Here is a 25,181-nt window from a genome sequence, read left to right on the forward strand (position 1 = left end):
ATACTGTCCAACTGCAAAACACCCATTTAATCCAGAAAAATATACTATAACAAAATTATAAAGGCCAACAGAATATATTTTAATGTACATTTATGGGAACTTTCAGTGATTGTGGAAAGTGCTAGATTGATAGTCCTCAAGTCAAGAGGATGGTCTTGTGGTTAAGGCACTAGGCTACAATTTGGAAGGTCTGGATTCTATTTCTGGTTCTTCTACACATTCCTGCTGTAAATTTACAGAAGCTAAGTTACTTGCCCGTGCCTCAGTTCCCCATCTGCTGATGGAGCTAATAGTATTTCCCTACCTCACAGGGGTCTTGTGAAGAGTAATCCATTAGCCTTTGAGAAGCCTAGATCCTGCATGGCCTACACACCCAGTACTCCCTGTGACTTCAGTGGGATGCTCAAGAAATGCGGGATCAGGTCTCTGGGCCTTTAAGCATTCTGTGTGTGTGTGTGAGAGAGAGAGAGAGAGACTAGAGATGGGGGATAGTTTATTTAAGTTTTGTCAAATCTTGTCGGCTGGGTTTTGGTTTGGGGTTTTGTCTGGATCCCATTTTATTCAAAAGCTTAGTGTTCATGGGGAGACTGACATAAGTGTTTTGTTCAGGTTTAGGCATATGTATGAGCAGTAAGTCCAAATGTTAGGTGGGCTATAGCCCCGGAGACCAATAGATCTTGTATGCTCGTGCTCATACTCACTGGGATGGAAACAGAGGTCTCCACTTCCCAAGTGTGCCCCCTTAGAGGGGTGAGGGCTAGAAGTTCAGCAGTGGCAAATCCCTGTGCTTTGCTGCTCCCTGGGATGATGTTTCAAATGGAGCTCCCTCCCTCCTGCGTAGGACACCAGTGGGAGAGGTAGCCGCGGTTCCGGTCCTTCCACTCTGGAACACACGGTTAGCAGTGTTGCTGATAGTGAATCATAGCTCCATCACCCTGAAAGGAACAGAACAATGGCCATGCATTCCTTCCATGCCCGCAGGTGAGCAGGACCTAATAACAGGTGCAAAGAGGCACATGCTATCACCTGTGAAGGTGTGTAGCAGTGGTCACCTGCTGAGCATTTCCCCAGTGCTTCCAGATTTATTCCCGCTGCCTCCATAATGCCTCCAGGACCTGATAGTTTGCAATGCCCACTACACACACTACCACAGCTGTGGCATTAAAGGCCACAGTAGAAATCATCATACCCTAGGAGCCTATTCTCTTTTGCATGACAAATTTGCATTAGAGTTGTAATATGTTTTTCTTAGTGCAATTAAGGTAAAGAATAATAGAAAACTAGTCTGAAGAGCAACACTTTCTTTAATTCATTAAGAGACTTTCGACTAGAGTCACTAGAAAGTTTCCTGATCTCTTTCATTCTAGAAAAGCCTGTGCATACACATGAATTGGGGGTGGCAGGGAGGAGTGGCAGAGCTCTGGACCTGAGCGAACACAAGGCCGTCATAATGCCTAGATGTTAGGCAGCTAACTGGGTTGCCACTCCTTGCTTTTTGGTCAATAGTTGATACAAATCATGCAGGTTTTTTCCTGATGTGTTTATATCAAACTCCATCCGAAAGGAACTAATTTTTTTTAATTACTCAAGACTTGTAATCCTGGCTGTTGGTACAGCTGGATTTCATTTGATTGATAACTGATTAACTTTGTTCTCTATCTTTCGGAAGACATGTAGTCTGTTGGGTCAATATGTACAATTATACATGCATGTTTTCTCATCAGTATGTGCAATAGACTACTGGAAAAAGGAAAGAAAGCTGCCAAGTTTGCTTAACTTTGAACTTATTTGGAAAGAAAGCTAGTAGTTTGACTCCTACGTTGGCAGGGGGTCACTTCGTAAAATCAACATTCTTAACCACAACATAGAAGTTACCCAGGCCACTGCAGTCATGACTCATTCAGGCCTTGACCCTTCTCCATCCAAGATGATGGAAGGCATGGAAGCAGGATCTAGCTCTTAAAAAGACAGTAGATTGGAGAACTGCAGCTTTCCCCCCCTTTTTTTTTATTACTATTCAGTTGTGCTACTGCTTAATTTGTTAGACAAGACTGATGCACAAGATTACATTTAATTCCATGTTCTTCTGGAGTTGATTTTAGTTATGTAATAAATTGGTGTCAAGATGCAACATTAGGAATTCAGCAAGTTTAAAAAAAACAACCTGTATTCTCAGCCAAAGCTAACCCTGTCTTCCCATTCAGCATCATTCTGCAACTCCTCCCAGAGCTAACTAAACAAATCTTCTTAGTTACACTTCCTTTAAGTTCATTGACTAGATAATGGACCCAGATTTCCCAGTGTGACATCTTAAAGAGGCCTGGTTTTCAGAAAGGGGTAAGCACCCACCTTGTGAAAACTAGGCCCCTGTAAGGTGTCTTAACATAAGCACCCAAAATCACTGGTCAGTTTTGAAAATATTAGCTTTATTTATAAACCCAGATTACCAGAATGTTATTTTCACTATATCCATTTGAATGACAAAGGGTTTTAGAAGTGACCTTTAAACTGTCTGTTGTTCCTCTTGTTTATCGTGAAAACGTAACATGATTGTTTTACCATTTGCAGTTCGAACGTGTCCAAAACTTCACGCACCTGAAAATGGACAAATGAATTGTTCATCAGGTGATATCTCATACAAGACAGTGTGTTTTGTGACTTGTGATGAGGGCTATGAACTGGAAGGAAACTCCAAACTTACCTGTCAAGGAAACTCTCAGTGGGATGGAAAGGAGCCAACGTGTGTGGGTATGTTTTTTGTCATTCCATGACAGTTCATATAGAACCATATCTTGAGGAGGGATTGGTAATGGGATAAGAAAACCTTGACCTCTAGATTGCTGGTTGAAATCCAGCCCCAATAGGTAATATCTAAAAGTCACTCCTCTCCTGTGGCTGTTTGGTAACCTGTATGAAATGAATTAGTGATCACAGTCCAGTTCCTGGTAAACATGGCTCTCATACAGCAGAGGCAAGAGTGAATCTCTGGGGAGACTCAATTACCCTTTCGGAGCTAGAGATGCTCCCTCCAGCTAAAGATTGAGGCATGTTGGCAGTGTGGGGGAAGCTTAAACTACCGCTGACTCCTTTGTTGGAATTCCCAGCACAGAGGCCAAGGGTTGAAAGGGTTGATGCTGAGGAAGGAAACTTGCTGGTCACATTTGAAGCACATCGGTGGAGCAGTGCGGGGAAGCATCCACTGCTGGTGCCTGCACAGAAGCTGCTATGTGAATAAGTAGAGGACTTTAGACTCCAGGATTACCAGTCCAGCACTTTTCATGAGTGTGCTGACTTCACTGGAAAATGTTAATAATAATAATAATAATTTTTAAAACCCAGTGAAATACAGAAATCATTAACTTTTCTGACCTAATGATTTCTGTATTTCACTGGGCTTGTTTGATGCTCCTGAAAATTGTGGGTGCAGTTAATGTCATCGGTAAATTTTGTACCTACATGTCCAGATAACCTACATTATGCCTATAATTATTTGTAATTCAAAAACTACGGGGACAAAAATGGGGACCCTGTGAGGGCAAGGCTGAACATTGAGCCCTCGATATAGATACATGCTTTAAAAACATCATGAAGATAAATTCATAAATTTTCGATTATTTACACTAAGTACATTAAGAGCCCGATCTTGCTCCCAGATCAATGGGAACATTTTATTTAACTTCAAAAGAGCAAGCCTGGGCCCTGAAATGCCATTGGAGGATTATTATTGGAGGATTTACTTTAGTCTGTCATTTCTTAATTTTTAATTATTATAATTCAGTTCCATTATATATCAGAAGGCTGCCTCATGCTGTTTGATATTATTTGACTCTTTTTTCATAATCAAGTAGGTTATATGAGAGTTGTTGCTGGATTTCTGAGTCACCCATGGCAAGGCTTTGTTCTTGTTGGTCCCAAAAATCCAGTGTAAGAATTTCCTTTGATTGTCCCGTTGCAAAAAGCAGTAGCTGAAAAATCTGGACTCGCTCTTGCCATGACTGCACACAAAAGTAACTTGTATAGACACCCCACCCCCATGCAAGGAAAGCAGATGTGAAATTCCACTCATGGAATGATTGCAGAATCATGAAAATGCTAACCAGAGTCCTAATAGCACATTTAAAAAAATGGTTCTCCTTACTAATGTTCTCCTTACTGATGTTCTAATCTCCTTTCTGATGTTCTAAATTATTACTCTCTCTGTTAAAAATGCGCACCTCACTTCTAGTCTGAATTTGTCTAGCTTCAGTTTCCAACCATTAGGTCTCATTATGCTTTTTACCGCTAGATGAAAGAAACATGTACTATCGGTAGGGCTCCGTGTCTGTCACGGAGGTCACGAAAGTCATGGATTCCGTGACTTTCCACGACTTCTGCAGGGGATGGTGCGGCAGGCTCAGAGGCCACCCAAAGCAGCTGGCTCCTGGGACAGCCACACCAACCGCTGCGCCGGGGGCTCCAGTGCCCCCTCCCCCAGAACCCCTGCTCCCCCCGCAAGATTTAATCATAGGTATTTTTAGTATAAGTCATGGACAGGTCACAGGCCGTGAATTTTTGTTTATTGCCCGTGACCTGTCTGTGACTTTTACTAAAAATACCCGTGACTAAATCGTAGCCTTAACTATTGGAAATGCTTCCCAGTGTAGGTACTTGTAGGCTGTGATCTGTTAACCTTCTCTTGGTAAATTAAAAAGATTTTGCTCCTACGTCTTTCGCTATAAAACATGTTTTCCAAACTTCATGTCATACTCACAGCTCTTTTCTGAACCCTTTCAAATTTTTCGACATCCTTTTTGGAAGTCTGCTCAGCAGAACTGGACATAGCATTCCAGTAATGGCCTCACTAATACTATGTTATAACAGTTATTCTGGGTAGTTAGGTAGGGCCCAATTAGTTTTACCTGCCACATGCTATAGGTTTTTTTCCTACAAGGGGGTGTATGTTACGTGTCTTTTTAATTCAAGCAACTTTTCATTGAAGATGCTGTTGTAATGAATTGTCTTGTATTATTGTTACATTATATTCTGTTGTCTAAAATTAAAATATTTGATAGGCATGAAAACGTCTTTCTTTTTTTTTTTTTTCTAACTTGCAAAAAAAAAAGTTAATATTTCCCCACCGCTAAACTCTTTTATCTCTTTCCCTTTTGTATTCCACTGAAGACTGGTTTATAGCCAACATCTTAGATTTAGTATACATCAGGAAATGTTAGTCTCCTCGTATTACAATGCTCTGTACAGTGCACATGATTACTGCAGGAGTACATAATTCACTGGCATTAATGCCAAGGGCACTGATGCCATCTAGTGTTGAAAGAATTAGTGTGCCCACTTTTTAAATGTGTTTTGGTCAGGCTTCATCCCCAAAGTTTATGTTTAAAAAGAAGAGGAGAGAGAGGTCAATTAGTGCCCTGCTGTGCAGTATTCTTTTTGTCCATTAGATTGAGATTCACTTGTTAGTTTATGAACTGTGTACTATACTCCTACTCCCTTGGTTTCAGTCAGCTTCATGTGATGCACTGTTTTACAGACATGGGACAGATTTTGCTTTCTCATATGCTGGATTTTCACCCTGTATTTCCATTGGCATGAGTAACTGAGATCAAATTCTGACCCATCCAGTGCTAAATTGTCTAATATTTATATACATTTACAGAATCAGAGATTGATGGGACGAAATTCCTCTCCTGTATACACCCTTTTAAATCCAGACTTACTGGGTCAGATCCTAAGCCTGTGTAAATCATTGTAGCTCAGCCGAAGTCAGTGGAGCTACAACAGTTTATACCAGCTGAGGATCTGGCCCACTGAGAGCAGAAGACCTGTAGAATTGTAGGAGTCAGAGATGAAAAAGTTCTATTAGGCCATCCAGACCTTTTCTCTAATAATGCAGGGTTGCTCCTTATACAGTCTAGTGTTTTGTCTGGTTCAGTAATATATGTCCTAAGTGCTTGGACTGTCACCACTTCCCCAGAAGACTATTCCACTTTTCCTTGTATTCAACCTAAATTTTCCCTTTCTCAATTTCTTCTCTTCACTCCTAGTTATATATCCCTTTCTACCACCCTACATAGTTCTTCTTCTCTTTGTGTTTGTGCCTGTCATTACATCCGATGAAGTGAGCTGTAGCTCACGAAAGCTTATGCTCAAATAAATTTGTTAGTCTCTAATGTGCCACAAGTCCTCCTTTTCTTTTTCCCTAAATTGTCACTTATCCAACCAGCTCATAATTAGGTCTTTTAATTTTGATTCCCTAATCATTTTTGTTGCTGCTCTCTGAACTCCCTCCAATTTGTCAATAGCTTTCCCATAAAGAGGTGTCCAGAAATGAACACCATTTTTAACTAATGGAAATAGTTTTAAGTTTTAAGACAATTATTCTGTCTAAAATGAATGTGTATACACTCAAGGCCTCTGCAGACTGTCAAAATAACGACAAGATATGAAGTATTATTATTAATAGTTTAAACTTTAGTCTTAATTTTTCAAAAGCAAGACTTTCAAGGGCAGGAAATATTTATAATACTTAGATTCTTTCTTTAAAATAAGTTTTGTAGAACTGCCAGCTTTTCAAGTACTTGGCAAAAAAATTTTTTTGTCTCAATATTAACTGTTCTGAATCTGAATCTTTTCTACACCCTGAAACATCAGGTAAGGAATGAACAAGGCTCCACCATCCCAATCTGTCCTGGAAGCTTTTTACATATCTGCTATGTTAAGTATCATAGGTTTTCCCTCTCTGAGTAGTGTTTAACAGACGGAGTCTTTCAGTCAGCTCTTTTTACGTGGTTGACCAACTGCCTAATGAGAGACCTGCCATGGCAAACTCTTGCTTCATACATGTCTTAACACATGTCCCAGATATTTCCATCTTCTTTTCTGGATAGCTTTGGCGATGATAAGTTGTTGAACTCTACGATGAATCTCGGTGCTATACATTCATTCCATTTAATACTTAACATTTTCCTGAGGCATTTGCTTTGGAAGGCATATTAATATTTCAAGGCACATTATTGAAAATACATTTATTGTACAAATTCGGTATCCACCTTTTACCGTATTTGCTCAGCTCTACATGACAACAGTAAAAATTTGCAGTAACTGCCTGAAATAATAAATATGGCTGGTTGAAAAACAGGATAAAGTGTTGGTAAAAATGTAGTCATTTCCCTCCCTCTCTCCTTCCTCCCACCCCATTTTAGTTTTGGAAATTTCAAATTTTGATTAATTTTTTCTTCACAATTTGAAAATATTTGACCTGCCCTAGTCATAAAACATTTCGGTACATTTTTGGTCCCTGCAAATCCACAGTCAACATTTGCTAAACTTGGAAGTTTAGGTTTACATGGAAACCAGCAAATTGTTCTTTTGGTTGCCATGTATAGTTCCCTGAGTTCTGGTTCGTATTTTAGATTTGAACAAAATCAGATATCAGCCTATAATAATTTGAAACTGGATGTAAGTTCACTTACGAGCCATTTCACAAACAGAAGGTGATTGAGCATGTAATGAAACCTGAAATAAACAAATTTTAATGACTTTTTTGTTTTAGTAAAATTGTTGTACCTCTTAGTTCTCATTTCATGGCATTGTATAAACAGTCCTTTGTAGTTAGCATGCAGCAAACTGCTCACAGTGCCACTCCAATATCTGTATTGTGACAATGAGACAACAAAATAGGAGCAGGTGAAATTAATAGGTTCTTGTACAAAGCTGTGGTGTGATTCCAGCAGCAAAAAAAAATGGTAAATGGTGAATTTAAGAAAAAGGAGCAGATCTGATACAAGGGGGTGGAGCCAGACCTGATTTGTCTCATGAGGATATTGCCAAGGTTGTAATTTACTGAAAGAGAACTCCTGCAACCATAAGAACTCACCTGAATTCCAGCACCCATTTCAAAAGGTTCTTAATTGCTGATAACTTTGGATGTGTATATTTTCTGTGTCAGCTGACATTTGTGTGTTTACTTCATGTAGAGGTGCATTGCCCCATCTTCCAGAAACCTGAAAGTGTGACAGTACATCCGTCAAGTTGTGGACAGGAACCATCAAAATCTGGAACAGTGTGCCAGTTGAGCTGCCCCCAGGGATTCACCTTGTCTGGTGTTAGAGAAGAACTGAGATGCACTCCTTCTGGGAAATGGAGTGAAAATGTCCAGAAGTCTCTATGTAAAGGTATAGACCTGAACAATAATTTCCACTTGCAAGTAGATGTGAGTTCCGAGGGAAGGGGATTGCAGAGAGAGAGATAAAGATGTGTTGGAACCTGAGGCAAAGCCTGATTAAAGTGATTTCCAAAATGTACTGCTTCTACCATTGCCTGACAATAGAATTTAATATTTATTAGTTCATTACAATTTTGTTGCTCAGCAAGATTGTTCCAGTACATTTATGATGCACTCACCATCAGTCAGCCCTCTGGAGACCCCTCCCAGGTGTCCTGTTTTGTTGGGGTTCACGGTACTGTGTGACTTTAAGGCCTGGGAGAAAAAGTTAAATTATAAATTTGAAGAATGAAGATGAAAAAAACCTAGGCTTTAGAGGTGGCGAGAGAGAAACCAAACAATATAATAACAGTAATAATATCAATGGTATATCATGAATTTATATAGTTCCTTTTATCTCCAGGTTCCGTATGTGCTATGGAAACTTATACTAATATGCAAGATATATTAAGGTGTTTTATCCCAGTTTTTCAGAGCACCCTCCGGGAAGAGGAACTAGCTCTGTTTAACAGCTTTCTACTCAAAACTTTAGGGCATACGGTGAAGAATGCTGTAATTAACTGAAGCTGCACAGGAAGTGTAGATGGAGAAAACATAATTACATTAGTTTGAGTTTGGCCAGGGCTCTGGTATGAACACCAAACTCTTTCAGAAGATATTAGATTTTTTCGTACACAAATATACTTTCAGTTTGAATGCCTTTAACCCTAGATTAAGGGAAAACCCCAAGAAAGAACAAAAGTAAAGTCTCATTGAGAAAGCATAGGGTATATTTCTCTATGACATTCTGCTCCTGAAACAGAATGGAGGGCCTTACAGCAGAGAGGCAGGCAGACTCTTTAGAAATGAAAAGGTGCGTTACGAAAAACAAAATTATAACAGTTATTTAGCACATCACTACAGAAAGTGCCACAGGATTTCTGTTGTTAGGACCTCCATATTACTACTTATCCTAAACACAGCACCTCCAGCAGCATAATGATCCCTAGTGCATTATTTCCGTATTGACTTGGAGGGTACAGTCCCCCCTACTGAATCAGCAGCAGCCTCCCTGCTCGTGGAAGTTCTTCTGTGCAAATATGGACGAGGCATAATTTATAATTAGGGCTGTCGATTAATCGCAGTTAACTCACACTCAAAAAAATTAATCGTGATTTAAAAAATTAATCGCAATTAATCACAGTTTTAATCGCACTGTTAAACAATAGGATACCAATTTAAATTTATTAAATATTTTGAATGATTTTCTACGTTGTAATTGAAATCAAAGTGAATATTATTTTTATTACAAATATTTGCACTGTAAAAATGATAAACAAAAGAAATAATGTTTTTAAATTCACCTCATACAGGTACCGTAGTGCAATCTCTTTGTCGTGAAAGTGCAATTTACAAATGTAGGGGGGCTTTTGTTCGTTACATAACTGCGCTCAAAAACAAAACAATGTAAAACTTCAGAGCCTACAAGTCCACTCAGTCCTACTTCTTGTTCAGCCACTCGCTAAGACAAACAAGTTTGTTCACATTTGCAGGAGATAATGGTGCCCTCTTCTTATTTACAATGTCACCAGAAAGTGAGAACAGGCATTTGCATGGTACTTTTGTAGCCGGCATTGCAAGGTATTTACTTGCCAGATATGCTAAACATTTGCATGCCCCTTCATGCTTTGGCCACTATTCCAGAGGACGTGCTTCCATGGTGATGACGCTCGTTAAAAAAATAATGCGTTCATTAAATTTGTGACTGAACTCCTTGGGGGAGAATTGTATGTCTCCTCCTCTGTTTTACCCACATTCTGCCATATATTTCATATTATAGAAGTCTCGCATGATGACTCAGCACATGTTGTTCATTTTAAGAACGCTTTCACTGCCGATTTCATAAAATGCAAAGACAGCACCAATGTGAGATTTCTAAAGATAGCTACAGCACTTGACTCAACGTTTAAAAATCTGAAGTGCTGTCCAAAATCTGAGAGGGATGAGGTGCGGAGCATACTTTCAGAAGTCTTAAAGAGGAACGCTCTGATGCGGAAACTACAGAACCCAAACCACCAAAAAATATCAACCTTCTGCTGGTGGCATCTGACTCAGTTAATGAAAATGAACATGCGTTGGTCCGCACTGCTTTGGATTGTTATCAAGCAGAACCTGTCATCGGCGTGGATGCATGTCCCCTGGAATGGTGGCTGAAGCATGAAGGGACATATGAATCTTTTAACACATCTGGCAAGTAAATATCTTGCAATGCCAGCTACAACAGTACCATGAGAATGCCTGTTCTCACTTTCAGGTGACATTATAAACAAGAAGCAGGCAGCATTATCTCCTGCAAATGTAAACAAACTTTCTTGTCTGAGCAACTGGCTGACCAAGAAGTAGGACTGAGTGGACCTGCAGGTTCAAAAATTCTACATTGTTTTATTTTTGAATGCAGTTTTTTGTACATAATTCTCCATTTGCAAGATCAACTTTCATGATAAAGAGATTGCACTATAGTACTTGTATTAGGTGAATTGAAAAATACTATTTCTTTTGTTTTTTTACAGTGCAAATACTTACAATAAAAAATGAATATAAAATGAGCACGGTACACTTTTTTTTCTGTGTTGTAATTGAAATCAATATATTGGAAAATGTAGAAAACATCCAAAAATATTTAAATAAATGGTATTCTATTATTATTTAATAATGCGATTAAATTGCATGATTAATCACAATTAATTTTTTTAATTGCTTGGCATCCCTACTTATAATATCTGATGGAATCACACCACAAGGTGATAAGGCTGCAGGCCAAGCTGTTTGGATCAAGATGAAGCTGTGTGTATTGAGACCAGGCACCCAGGGTCTACTGTGGTGGGCAACAATATAAAACCCTAAAATAAGAGATATCTGTAGTCTCTGAAGGCTACATGTCTCTAGTGAAGATGAGGGCGGTTGCAATCTGTTGAATTTTATGTAAAGAAAACAAGTCCCTGCTTAGTTCTCTTTGTTGTTTATATGTATTATGTAGCCAGAATACTTCACTTATCCAAAATAATCTGTTCGCTCACTGCCAATGATTAGCCTTTCTTCAGAACTTCACTTTTAACTGGAACTTGCTACAGCTGAAAGTCCATGGTCCCGGGAGTGTGAAACACAATTGGAAGTTGTTTCAAAGAGTGTGCTTGCTATGAAACCTTACTTCCGAGGAGGGCAAAGTGGCTTGTATTTATTGTTCATGCAGTCTTCATCATGGAATTTTAATTACCGCAGTTATATTTTGAAATGTAAATATCTCTAGCAAAGTAATAAATGGTGTCAGTTCTTTAGCTGGTTTAAGGCCTCTTGGGCATAAAAGAGTTCAGAGGTGAACGTTGTTGTCCTTTCCTAGTGAGACTGAAGACCATTTATCAAAGAGCACTCCAGTAATGAAATAATCCTGCTGCAGTGTTTGGAAAGGCTCTATGCTGGGGGGATAACAAAGTGCTTTAGGTTTTGTCAGAGTAACTGGAGGCTTAACTGTTGTTGGCCATGCAGCACAGATTGTACCCCATGCTAGTGAAACAGAAACTCTTTGAAACTGGAGGAGACCATTTGTCACATGTAGAACCTTTGTTTAGCAGCAGAAATAAGTCAGTCAGAGCAGTCGTTCAGTCAAAGCACTCTTCCCTTGGAGTCAGTTCTAGACCATGCCCCAGCATGGCGCTAGAAAGCACTGTTCTCTTGCGCTGATTAGATGTAAAGTTAAGGTCTCTCACACCTGTGGACATGAAAGATCCCATGGCACTTGTTGTAAGAGGAGAGGTGTTGATCTTTTACATTAATCAAATTTTTACTTTGGTATTTACATTCTGTCTGTTTAAGTTGCCTCATGCAGTTTCAGTTAGGCACAATGTTCTTCTATGCTCCTATCTTAAAATAATGTTGTTGTGTACTGTTAATAATATTAAACAACTTTTCAAGTTCTGGCCAAAAGGGTGCTGCCTTTCAGTGGTAGCTTAAGTGATCTGGGGTCTCTCAGGGATGTTGTGAGCTTAACTAGTTAATAGACTCCATCCTTGTCATGCAGAACTCCATTGGAGTTTAGTCATTGACTTCAGTGGGAACAGGGATTGGAAGCCATTTTTATAAAGATGCGCGAGTTTTTCAGATGAAAAGTTATTATAATAAATAGTTGGAATACCAAATTATTTCTGTCCACCTCTCACTCTCTCATCTCCACCAGCCCATTCCCAACATGCCTCCAGTTCTTTCCCTTTGTCTTTGGCTACCTTCTCTTTAGAGGGGACCTAATTATGGCGCATATTAATTCATACTGTGAAACATGTCAAGGTCTGGCAAACCTCAAAGAAGACTTATGCTGGTCTGAATTATTTCCCTCTCCAGTAGCAATCCCACCATCTCCCTCATGCATGCACACTCACACAAACATATACACATGTACGCGCACACACTCTCTATAACATATCCTGGGACCTTAGCTCATGGGAGACCCCGTGTAACCCCCACACCTCCTGGGTTTGGTGCTCTGTCCCATGTAGTGGCACCGAGATCACTTCGAGAGAGATTAATGAGTCTGCTCTACAGCCTTAGCTAATGGCCTTGTGGCTTTTACCTCATGCAATAGAGGCTCATACATTTAGCTCGAGGTCCCAGGTTCAATCCCGCCCGCTGATGACCGGGGTCTGTCAGTGTCACACCTGCATTGCTCCTTCCCTACTAATGTGTTCAGGGATGGCCTGCTGACCTATTTCCTCATCCACTTTTTTTGGTGGTTCAGATTGTGGAGGCAGACCCCGGGCTAGTTTTCCACCCACCTCTGCATCCAAATGAAATGTCTTCCGTGATGATGCAGAAAACCCACCCCTTGCATTCCACATCAGCAGGATGGAAACTATTCTGGTCTCAATGCTGCCGTTTTAAGTAGTTTTCCTCATTCTTAGACTGAGACTCTCTAGAATGCTCCTCACTAATAGGGAACTCCTGAGAGCTATTGGAATAAAAGGTGGGCCCTGTGGTGGGAATAGGAGATTTTTGAGTGGGGAATAGCTGGGATGAGTCACTGATTTAGTGATGAAATAGGCAAGTTTCAACAGGATTTACTGGAGTTTCACTTGATTTTTCAGGTTCATGTGAAAGAACTCTTGATGACAGTAGGCCAGATCAGAGGTCAGCAACCTTCGGCATGCAGCCCATCAGGATAATCCAGTGGCGGGCCACGAGACATGTTGTTTACATTGACCGTCCGCAGGCACGGCCCCGCAGCTCCCAGTGGCTGCGGTTCGCCGTTCCCAGCCAACGGGAGCTGCGGGAAGCGGCGGGCTGCAAGGATGTGCTGGCCGCCGCTTCCCATAGTATTTATAAACAAAAAACATGCAAAGAATTACACTGACTTTGCAAATGATTATAAGCAAAACTGTAGGTGTCATTTTGATTCTCCCACCTTCCCACCAGAATCCACATAAATCACATTTTTGTGCCATGGCATTAAAAAATTGTGTATATTCAGGGTAATTAAAGGTCAGTAACTTTTGCTATGAGTTCCTAACTATATGGGTTACACTTGTTGTCAAGAAGTAGGGGAATAAAGTAGCCATTCCTCATGGAAGAATAGATGTGTTGTTTTAATAAAAGGCAACTGTAGTGTTAAAATAAACACTCATTCTATTAGTATTATTTGTAGTATGATAACTCCTAGAGGCCAAGGACCCACTGTGCTGGGCACTGTACAAAAATATAATGAAGAGAGAGTCCTTACCCTGAAGAGCTTGCAATCAAAGTGTAAGAATATAGGTAAGAGGTGGAGAAAGCAAACAGGTGCAAAATGAAATAATGAGATGATACTAGTCACCTTGATAAACAGTGCACACAGCAAGCCAGCTGAGTAACCGTTATGATTTTTTTTTCTCTCTCTCTCTCAATTAGATATTGAAGCTCCTCAAATCAGCTGTCCAGACAATATTGAGGCCAGGACTCTGGAACATCATAACTCTGCTAATATTAGCTGGCAGGTTCCAATAACAAAGGATAACTCTGGAGATGAGGTACAGCTAAAACATATACATTTTATTTTGATGCAGTCCCTTTTCAGGTAGCTGTTTTAGAGCTCTGAAATGTGTCTAAGCCATTAGAATGTATTGTTTCTTGGTGAGAAGAAGCAGAGAGATCTGCTGTAAACCAGTGTCTTCAGAATTCAGCATTTTCTCTGTTTGATTTATGTGGTTACTGAATACCCTGTATGGTGTTTTATATGCATACAGTTCTGTACAGTTAATTTATGCAGTCAAAAGAAAGAATGCGTCCTTGTTTATAAAATACAGAATGGCACTTTAAAAAGGAGCTCTCAGACTATGAAGGAGTTTAGTGATCTGCCTTCCATAAAATCCGGTCCTTCCTCAAGGAAGTAAACCAACTCATGACGTTCAAAGGCTAAAAAGAGCCCAATGTGATAAGTGAAAACTCACCACAGCATCATACAAGAAATAATATGATCCCATTTCTTAACCATGATCACGCTTCAGATACAGGCCAGTTACTTCCGCTGAAGTAGTTGGTGGTGTATTAATTTTGATGGAATGTACAGGCCAAAGGTGCTAACATAGTTGAATCACTGTCCAATGTTAAACAGAGTTAAACAAGGACCAAGGCTGGTAAACCGAGATTTCAGCCTGCTTAGTAACATGGCAAACACACCATTAAAATCCTTTTGACTTTTTTATTGAAGGTAAAGAAAAGAAGGAAAAACAGTTAAAGCATTTGAAATGTAAAGTATTAAGTAAGGCTTTAGTTTTAACAACATCCCTTGTTCCCTTTCGCTGGAGAGAGTTTTTAGAAGGAAAAACCCCTTTGTCTGACAGTCTCTTATTCAGTGGCTCTCAACCTTTCCAGACTACTGTACTCCCTTTCAGGAGTCCGATTTGTCTTGCATACCCCCAAGTTTCACCTTGCTTGAAAACCACTTATTTACAAAAACAGACACAAAAATACAAAAGTGTCACAGCACGCTATTAATGAAAAATTGCTTTTTTTCATTTTTACCATATAATTATAAAATAAATAAATTGAAATATAAATATTGTACTTGCATTTCTATGTATAGTGTATAGAGCAGTATAAACAAGTCGTTGTCTATATGAAATTTTAGTTTGTACTGACTTCACTAGTGCTTTTTATGTACCTGTTGTAAAACTAGGTAAATATCTAGATGAGTTGATGTACCTACTGGAAGACCTCTGCGTAGACCCACACCCCTGTTTGAGAATCACTGTCTTAGGTGGTCTCAAAGATGGTAATAACTGTCCTTTTGGGGTCAAGAGAAGAAGTTAGTTGAGATGGGCTGGAGCTGTTCTTAAAGTCTGATCCCGTTTCATCCTGGGTGGAATTCAGCTGGAGCCAGGGGAGGTGGCGATTTCATCTGGGTCCCTCTCTCTGGCCCAATCTGGTCAGGATCAGGATGACAAAGGCCTGGGGTCTTCATGGAGATGGTGAGGGTGGCTGCCATGAGGGTGAAGCTCACTCCAGTAGCCAGTTTTTCTCCCCAAGTCTCTTTAAGGACCCCACAAGGGAATGGTGGGAGGAATAGATCATCTCCTCATTATTTTGTCCACCAATTAGGCCTACTTTCAGACACACCAATTTTGGTTCACTGATTTCTGGTTCCATGCTTTTCTTGTTTACCAAGCATGCTCTTAGCACAGTCCTTGAATTATATCAGTAGGTCTTTTTGCTGGGACTAACTCAGTCTTTTTTGTCTCCCTTTCATACCTTTTCCCATCAATGTTTGTTATTAGGGGTTATTGTAACAATTTATGAACTTTCGTGTGCTTTTTACAATTGAGCTCACAATCGGGGTAAATTTGTAGCCCAATGATTACAACAATGGGAGGTCTATGTGCGTATCCAATGACAGAATTTTTCCCCAAACTGTTTTGTAAAGAGTAATGTTCTTTGAGTTACAAGTCTGGCCTGTGAAAACTTTGATTCCCAGCTGAGTCATTTACATTCGTGTGGGCCTGATTCTCATTTATACTAAGGTCCCTTCCATTACTTTGTCCATATAAAGAAGCCTGTAAGAGGGTATAAATGTAATTTATGCCCAATTTATGGCTCTTCTAAACAGCTAAAGGGTATAAAGAATTCTTAATGTAAATGAGAATCAAATCTACATGCATCCAAACACGTAGAGGTTTAATTTTAAAGGATTACATTACGTGCACATTTTGTAAAATACAAATATGTGATTACTGACCCATGTTTGCATTTAAATAACAAACATCTGTTCCTCTAAAAGGTCTCCATTCACGTTACTCCAGCCTTTGTACCACCTTCTCTTTTCCCCATTGGAGAAGTTGCAATCACTTACACAGCAGTGGACAAGTCCGACAATCAGGCAAGCTGCACATTCAGTGTCAAGGTTATTGGTAAGTGCTTTTCAGAAGTACCTGGGAAGGATTCTGACAAAGATAAAACTGTTTCATTTGTGCAGGAGGTGGCTCTGATTCACCATGGCATTTAAGCACACACCTAATTTTAAGCATGTGAATAGTCCTGTTGAATTCACATGCATAAGTGCCTGGCTGAATGGAAGCCATCATTTGCATAATATATGGTATTTGCTGTCAGATCCTGGATTGTCAAATGCTCTATTTGGATTGGCTGCAGCTAAAGCATTTGTCCTTAATTTGGGGCTTCCCCACATTTCGTAAATAAAGCGCATTAATCTGTCAAAACATAAACAAGCATTAGGGTTAGTTATGTGGCATGCGTGCTGTGTTTACTCACAGACCATTGGTTTTAATTCCTGACTGAATGTCTTCCCAAACCCACAAAGAGCTTTCAAGATGACCACATATTTCCAATGAGATAAATCATGCAAGTATTTGTTTGCCCAAGTATTTGAGACATGCTCTCTCTTTCAGTGAACTGTCTTATGAACAAAATTCACTCTTTGAAAAGTTTACAGAATGCAAATAAAATGGATGGTGAATACAGTTGACGCCAATGTGCAATTTTTGTATTTGAGAAAATGTTCTTGAATCCTTTTTTGCAGTATCCACTTAGTTCTAGTGATGCTGCTGCATAGAGGTGAGAGGGTATATTTCTCTGTCGAGTTAGCTGGGAGGTTATAGGTGGTGGGACACTATCTTAGCTTTATAAAGGGAAAGGCAACTTTCTGCTTTCTGCAATATGGCTTGGTTGATGAGTCTAAAGAAATTGTTGGATAAGTACATAACATTAGATGGTTTTGATGGATAAATATGAGGTGAGGCACGTTGTGATGGCAGTGTTGTCCTCTGTTGAGCCTAATTCTTCTCTCACACCAGTTTTCCACCAAGTTCAAGCAGAGTTACACCTGAAACACACAACAGCACGTGACAGTAGAGTCTGGCCCTTGTATTTGTAATTATGCATTTAACGAGCAACCTGACTGATGTATTTCTTGTTCACTTTTGTAGTCATATACTTAGGCAATTCAAACTTGGTGGGATATATTTAGCAATGATAATGTAGGCGATAGTTTACGTTACACATCCGGTGCCTGTTGGTTAGCAAATGTATGCAACTTGTACCAATTTGACATTTAGTTGTATGCAAAGCAAGTGTTACTTATACCAGTTTATTATTCTGGGGACCAGATTCAGACTTCCATCAGTGTATGTAACTCCTTTCCCATTGACTTGAGTGGGTATTGTTCCTGTTAGACCTGGACTGGATTTAGTCTTCATTGTGATGGGGATACTTCAATGTAAGCTACAGTAAAAGGGTGGCTGTTTATATAACACCCGTCCTGTTCATTGCTTTTTCTGATACACCACTCTCTCCTGCCACTTCTACATATGAATTACATTTACTTCATATATTGGCTCAGTGCCAAACCAGCATAAATTACACCGCTTTCCCACTTACACCCATTTTCTGGGATACATACCTGATGTCAAATTTAAATGATATTTATGTCACTTCCTGAATTTTGCCCACCGTTCTATTGGAATGGCATCTGCTCATTCTGGTGTGCATTTGGCCTGATACCTTGTTGTCTGCTGTTATTTTTAATCACTAAACTCAGTCAGAGCCAGTGCTCAGTTAAATTCAGTGAGTTAGGTATTATGAATTGGTGGCTATCTGTGTTTTACCAAGGATAGCTCAGTTGTTCTGGACAATGGGTTTTCAAGCTTTTTTCACTTGCCGACCCCTAAAAAATTTTAAATGGTGGTATGGACCCTTTGGAAATTTTAGACAGGGGGTCTGAGGACCTCCTGGTGTCCCTGATCCACAGGTTGAAAACCACTGCTTTAGGAAACTTAAGTGGCTGTTTACGTCGCTTGAGCCAAAGTCTTGTTGGTCAATTGGTCAAAATAAAGCCACTCTCCGTAATTTATCTTCCGGTGCTTTTCCTGCTGTAACCCTGCACTTCCATTCTTTTGGCATATATATATTACAGCAACTTACTCTCAAACGCACACCCACTTATACAGATTTACAGATGTGAAACCTAAAACACCCTTCACATCACCTCTGAGTTTGACCCACAACTTGTCTATTGTTCTGTGATCAAATTTCATGCTGTCTCTTCAACTTCTCTAGATGTAGAATCCCCTGTAATCGATAGATGCAGATCTCCGCCTCCAATTCACGTATCGGAGAACGAGTACAGAGCAACATGGGAGGAGCCTCAGTTCTCGGACAACTCAGGTGAGATAATGCAGCTCATGTATAGATGAACCAGCCGAAGAGTGGTTATGTCCATACAGTTCCTACATGGCATGTCATATTTTTAGGCAACTTACCACTTTGAACAGGTTTGATGGGATGGATTGCACCCTCAGCAAGTTCGCAGATTACACTAAACTGGGGGCAGAAGTAGATAAACTGGAGGGTAGAGATAGGGTCTAGAGTGACCCAGACAAATTGGAGGATTTGGCCAAAAGAAATTTGATGAGGTTCAACAAGGTTCAACAAGTGCAGAGTCCTGCACTTAGGAAGGAGAAATCCCATGCACCGCTTCAGGCTGGGGACCAACTGCCTAAGCAGCAGTTCTGCAGAAAAGGACCTGGGGATTACAGTGGACGAGAAGCTGGATATGAGTCAGGAGTGTGCCCTTGTTGCCAACAAGGCTAACGGCATATTGGGCTATATTAGTAGGAGCATTGCCAGCAGATCGAGGGAAGTGATTATTCCCTTCTATTTGGCACTGGTGAAGCCACATCTGGAGTATTGTGTCCAGTTTTGGGCCCCCCACTACAGAAAGGATGTTGACAAATTGGAGAGAGTCCAGCGGAGGGCAACAAAAATGATTAGGGGTGGGGCACATGACTTATGAGGAGAGGCTAAGGGAACTGGGATTGTTTAGTCTGCAGAAGAGAAGAGTGAGGGGGGATTTGATAGCAGCCTTCAACTACCTGAAGAGGGGTTCCTAAGAGGATGGAGCTAGGCTGTTCTCAGTGGTGGCAGATGACAGAACAAGGAGCAATGGTTTCAAGTTGCAATGGGGGAGGTCTAGGTTGGATATTAGGAAACACTATTTCACTAGGAGGGTGGTGAAGCACTGGAATGGGTTACCTAGGGAGGTGGTGGAATCTCCTTCCTTAGAGATTTTTAAGGTCAGGCTTGACAAAGCCCTGGCTGGGATGATTTAGTTGGTGTTGGCCCTGCTTTGAGTAGGAGGTTGGACTAGAGGACCTCCTGAGGTCTCTTCCAACCCTAATCTTCTATGATTCAGTGCTTACCATGGTTGAGCACATCTGTTACCAAGAAAATTAATAAGCCTAAATTGTCCATTGTGTAGTCAGCCTCTGTAGGGATAGCTGCAATATACAAGGCCAGAAAAACCTTTTCATTTATTTTTTTTTAAAACTACTCTAGGAGCTGCCCTAACAATCACGAAAAGTCATTCACCTGGAGATCTCTTCCTCAAAGGAGAGACAACAGTTCAATATACTGCTACCGACTCCTCAGGAAATAACAGGACATGTGAGATCCACATTGTCATCAAAGGTTTGTTATTTGATCATCTTCTGGCCATAGACACAAAATTATTTAGTACTAATAAAAATGCAGTTATACATATCGGTCACCATCAGTCAGTTTAATGTTCAGTGCTATGAATAATTCACTGATAACAAGTGTGTGTGTAATATAATACTTGTTATAAATGCGTATATGTATACAGCACCAATGTGCTTTTGCATTTCAGTATCACTGTTTTACACCAATGTAACTCCAGTGAAATCAGGTCCATCAATAAAATCAGCTGAGTTATATGGCAAAACTCTGGAGTAACCAAGTAGTGTACTCCGTACATCCAAAATAGGTATAAAAAGCACTAAAGGTTTTACTCAGTAGTCCAATAAAACTTCAGACAATTGTCCAATTATTTGTCAACAAGAAGCATAGCCTAAAATGTGGTCTACTTTCTGTTCACCAGAATGGAAGATTTCTCTGGAGAGATTTTTTAATAAACTGCTAATATCCTAACAGGAAATGGAACACTTTCTAGCCTTTACAATTGGGTTTACACATATCTAGATGTACATAAGTATGGGGGTATGTATTATATTTAAAAAAAAAAAAGAGGCGGGGAGGGAGGAAAAAAAATGTCCCAACCAGCAGGCTAACAATTAGTTAGGAAAATCAGTCACTCAGAAGTTAGCAAATACCGATTTATGGTTGAACATTCAACTTTAACTCTGCCCCCTACTGGTTATGCCTTAAAACAGGGTCCAACTTTTACACATGGGTCGGCAACCTTTCAGAAGTGGTGTGCCGAGTCTTCATTTATTCACTCTAATTTAAGGTTTTACGTGCCAGTAATACATTTTAATGTTTTTAGAAGGTCTCTTTCTATAAGTCTATAATATATAACTAAACTATTGTTGTATGTAAAGTAAATAAGGTTTTTAAAATGTTTAAGAAGCTTCATTTAAAATTAAATTAAAATGCAGAGCCCCCCAGACCAGTGGCCAGGACCTGGGCAGTGTGAGTGCCACTGAAAAGCAGCTCACGTGCCGCCTTTGGCACGTGTGCCATAGGTTGCCTACCCCTGCTTTTGCATCATGGTAAATTATTTAATTAATACAATATTTAATATTGTATAAACTGGAATTTTGTGTATATCCTTAGAAACAGTAAGTTACAGGAGTAGATACAGTCTTCAGATTTGACATGATTTTTAAGTCTCAATGAGATCTACAGAACAAGACAAGTTTGAATAATACAATTTTGGTTGTTTTAAAATTATAAATATTGAGAAACTTCAAGGTGAACTTAATTCAATTTTTAAATTGATTCAAAGATACTGGGATTTAGAACATTAGGCTTACTTGTTCTCTGACTTGGCTTTATTTCAAGTTCTTGGATATTTCAAACTCAATATCATCGCAAACTCTGGGCCACTGAACGTCAAACACTAACAATTTTAAAATTACCATCAACCTATTTTCTTCACAGTTGTCTGCCCAAGTCTGAAGATTATAGGTCTAATTTTGATCACTTATATACCATCATAAATCAGGAGTAACTCCACTAAAGTCAGTAGAATTCCACCAGTGTAAAGCTGATTGGCATCAGAATCAGGTACTGTATGTAATGTACTGTAACTTACTGTGTATAAGGTTGTGTAAAAAGTTCTAGTTAATATTATATTAATAGACGAATAATTTAGCATGCTCTAAAGAGACACCCCAGTTTTAAGCAAAAGCATACAGGGCTTTCAGTTTTGCATTTCCACACTTTTGGTGCTTCATTTTTTTTTCTCAACCTTTGCATTTCTGGATTTTAAACTCCCAGGTTGGGATTTTCAAAAGTGCTTAACATTAGCCTAATTTTCCTTCCATTGAAGTCAATAGTCATACTGCTGTTTGATTTCAGGGGAAGCAGAATTAGACTTTCAAGTGCTTTGAAAATCCTATCCCTCAGGGTCTCCTGTGTACTTGTTTATATTAATCTACAAGCTATCCATATGTGAACTGAATATATTTTTTCACAGGTTCTCCCTGTGAAATTTCCTTCACCCCAGTGCATGGGGATTTTATATGCATAGAAGATGAAGCAGGTGTTAACTGCACGTTACGCTGCATGGATGGTTATAACTTTACAGCAGCATCAACTGAAAACTACTATTGTGCCTATGAGGATGGTATCTGGAAACCACCATATTCTACTGAATGGCCTGACTGCTCTTGTGAGTTTTACTTTGATTATTAACCTTTGTTTTTCTGCTGTATAGCTAGGAACATGATTCAATAACTAGCAATTATAACCGTTTTACATTATAAATTTTCTATTGTCCCTTCCCCTGAACTGTTAAGAGCCTTGTACAAAAAGAGTTTTAGGATTACAATATATTGTTTCATAAACTGGATAAAATATAATAAAAAATTTGAGTCCTTGGGATTTACAAAATAGCAATGGAAACAAAATCTGTATGGCATGTTGGTTAAAAAAAGCAGATTGAAATAATTTGTCTAGACCAGCGGTTCTCAAACTTCATTGCACCGTGACTCCCTTCTGACAGCAACAATTACCACATAACCCCAGGTTGGGGCACCGAAGGCTGAGCCCACCCAAGCCCCTCCACTCTGTGTTGGGGAGCCAAAGCCCAAGAGCTTCAGCCCCTGGTGGGGGGCCTGTAACCTGAGCTCCTGAGGGCTGCTGCTCAAGGCTGAAAACCTTGGGTTTCAGCTTCGGCCCTGGGCGGCAGGGCTCAGGCTTTGGCTTCAGACCTGGACCCTAACAAGTCTAACACCAGCCATGGCGACCCTGTGACCCACTTTGGGGTCCCGACCCACAGTTTGAGAACCCCTGGTCTAGACGACCAATGTTGTTACAACTGGAGGAATGGATAACAAAGCTTTAGTAAGCTGTTTACAAAAGTTTTTTGATCTATCGCAAGCCAGACTCTCTAAACCCAGCCAAAATTCCAGTGCAATTGTGCAAAATAACTTCACAAAAAACAGTCCCTTGAACATAACCAATTGTGATCCAACCAGCATTTATTAGAAGTTTCTAATCTGAGACGTGTCCAATCAAAACCTCAGCTTGGACAGCCCCAAACTCTGGGGTCATATGAAATCCAAATCTGAATATAGATCCAGATACTTCAAATGAAGCCCATATTTGTGATGGATTGTACGCTCCCTGAGTAGACCTTTCTCACACAAGTAGCCCCCATAAACATCAACACAAGTCAGGGTGTTCTCATTATGGGTCAACCCAAGATCCTTGATCTGAGTACCCCAGAGTTTGGGGTTGCTTGAAATCTGAATCAGAATTTTGCATTTGGAGCCAAGCTGTATTAGTAATAAGCATTAATTTCTCCCTCTCAGGTGTATTCAAAAATACATGCTAAAAGATTTGATGGTTTAAAAAAAATGCCATGAAACTAACAGGTTCTTTTCCATTAAGAAAATGCTGAATTAGGTCAACAACAGATATTTAATAGCTGGGAACTTCTACACTAAGTTGTTCAATACTGTGTGTGTATTGGAAATGTAATTACTATCCATGGATTTTAATTGTTGCCACACTGTGCTCTCTCTGATTGAAGTAGTTGGATATATTTTTATTGTAACAGTCAAGTTTACCAGCTTTTGCTTCTGTCCTTATATTCTTTTGTTGTGATCTATATTTAAAGATAACCTGTTGAGTTCAGATAATTTTAGTATAATCCTGTCCATAGTATTCTTTTGAAACTGTTACTCTAAAATCACAAACCATAAAAGCGTCCTTCCCCAACTCTTTTCAGTAAATCGTTTTGCAAATCATGGGTTCAAGTCTTTTGAGATGCTCTACAAAGCAAGGCGATGTGATGACAACAACCTTCTAAAAAGCTTTGCTGAGGCTTTTCAGAGTGCGCTTGGTAAAATGGTAGGTTAGTAATACTCTTTCACTTTTCATAAACCTTTTTCTTTACCAATATGTTGTCATTTTTTCCCTAACTGTTCTTTCATGGTTTCAGAGTAGCAGCCGTGTTAGTCTGTATTCGCAAAAAGAAAAGGAGGACTTGTGGCACCTTAGAGACTAACCAATTTATTTGAGCATAAACTTTTGTGAGCTACAGCTCACTTCATCGGATGCATGCAGTAGCTCACGAAAGCTTATGCTCAAATAAATTTGTTAGTCTCTAAGGTGCCACAAGAACTCCTTTTCTTTTTGTTCTTTTACTGTATACCTTAGAAACTTGAAAGGGAAGTCTGTTCCATTTCAAAATATGAAATGTCTCCATTATAGACAAAGTACACTGGTCTGTTATTGTAGGGGTTGCTGTGCAAACCCTTGTACCGTTGTTTGTATCTATAAATCGGGGAGTTAACTGCAGTCTTTGTCTTGGAGTTGTGGTAAGATTTTCAAAAGTGCCTTGTGACTTAGGGCTTGTCTGTTTGAACCCTGGGTGTATGTCTACCCTGCACTAAGTGTCCATGTGGATCCTGCTGCTGCATGATAAAGGCTCCACTTTGAGCTCCTGTGCGCTTTGATCTACTCCTCTTTAAACCCCAGATTGCTGCATACTAAGTGTTTCAATAGATGAGCCCTTAGGAGCCCAAATCCTATGGATTTACAATGGGATTTGTGCTCCTAAGTCATTTAGGGTGTCTGCACAGCACGCAGGAGCAACTCAATGGGGTTCTGAAAACAGCTGGGTAGATAGTGCTTTAAAGTTGCCACTTGGGCTCTGAAGTGTAGGGAGGGGGGTGGGCTTGAGAGCCTTAGCCCAGCCTAAGCCACAACTTCAAAGGGCCGTCTGCACAGTAGGGCGCTAGCCCCGCTAACCCACATCTGTTGACCCAGGCTGGGAGGCGCGCTGCCCTGGGCTGTGTTGATGCACCCTTTGATGCTTTTGCAAACCTCACCCTGCACCCCCAATATAGCACGTTTCTTGACATTCAGGGACTATGGCAAAACATTCAAATCTGGAGCCTAAATTTAGGCACCTAAACCTATAAGTCGGTACCTAAATTATTAGCCTTCTGTTCCGAGT

At 39.9% G+C, this 25,181-nt stretch overlaps 1 protein-coding gene across 1 annotated transcript in view; it reads left to right on the top strand.

Annotated features, from left to right (window-relative positions):
- The window catches only part of SVEP1 (sushi, von Willebrand factor type A, EGF and pentraxin domain containing 1), a 171,614-nt gene that overhangs the window by 57,454 nt on the left and 88,979 nt on the right, over positions 1-25,181 (top strand). Inside the window, exons 6-13 of the mRNA XM_037902114.2 lie at positions 2,569-2,748; positions 7,974-8,171; positions 14,132-14,250; positions 16,497-16,626; positions 18,791-18,898; positions 20,069-20,200; positions 22,191-22,385; positions 23,949-24,070. Coding sequence (XP_037758042.1) covers positions 2,569-2,748; positions 7,974-8,171; positions 14,132-14,250; positions 16,497-16,626; positions 18,791-18,898; positions 20,069-20,200; positions 22,191-22,385; positions 23,949-24,070 — 1,184 coding nt within the window. The remainder of the gene's footprint in view (positions 1-2,568; positions 2,749-7,973; positions 8,172-14,131; positions 14,251-16,496; positions 16,627-18,790; positions 18,899-20,068; positions 20,201-22,190; positions 22,386-23,948; positions 24,071-25,181) is intronic.

This window comes from Chelonia mydas, chromosome 5 (assembly GCF_015237465.2).
Source record: "Chelonia mydas isolate rCheMyd1 chromosome 5, rCheMyd1.pri.v2, whole genome shotgun sequence".
NCBI lineage: Eukaryota > Metazoa > Chordata > Testudines > Cheloniidae > Chelonia > Chelonia mydas.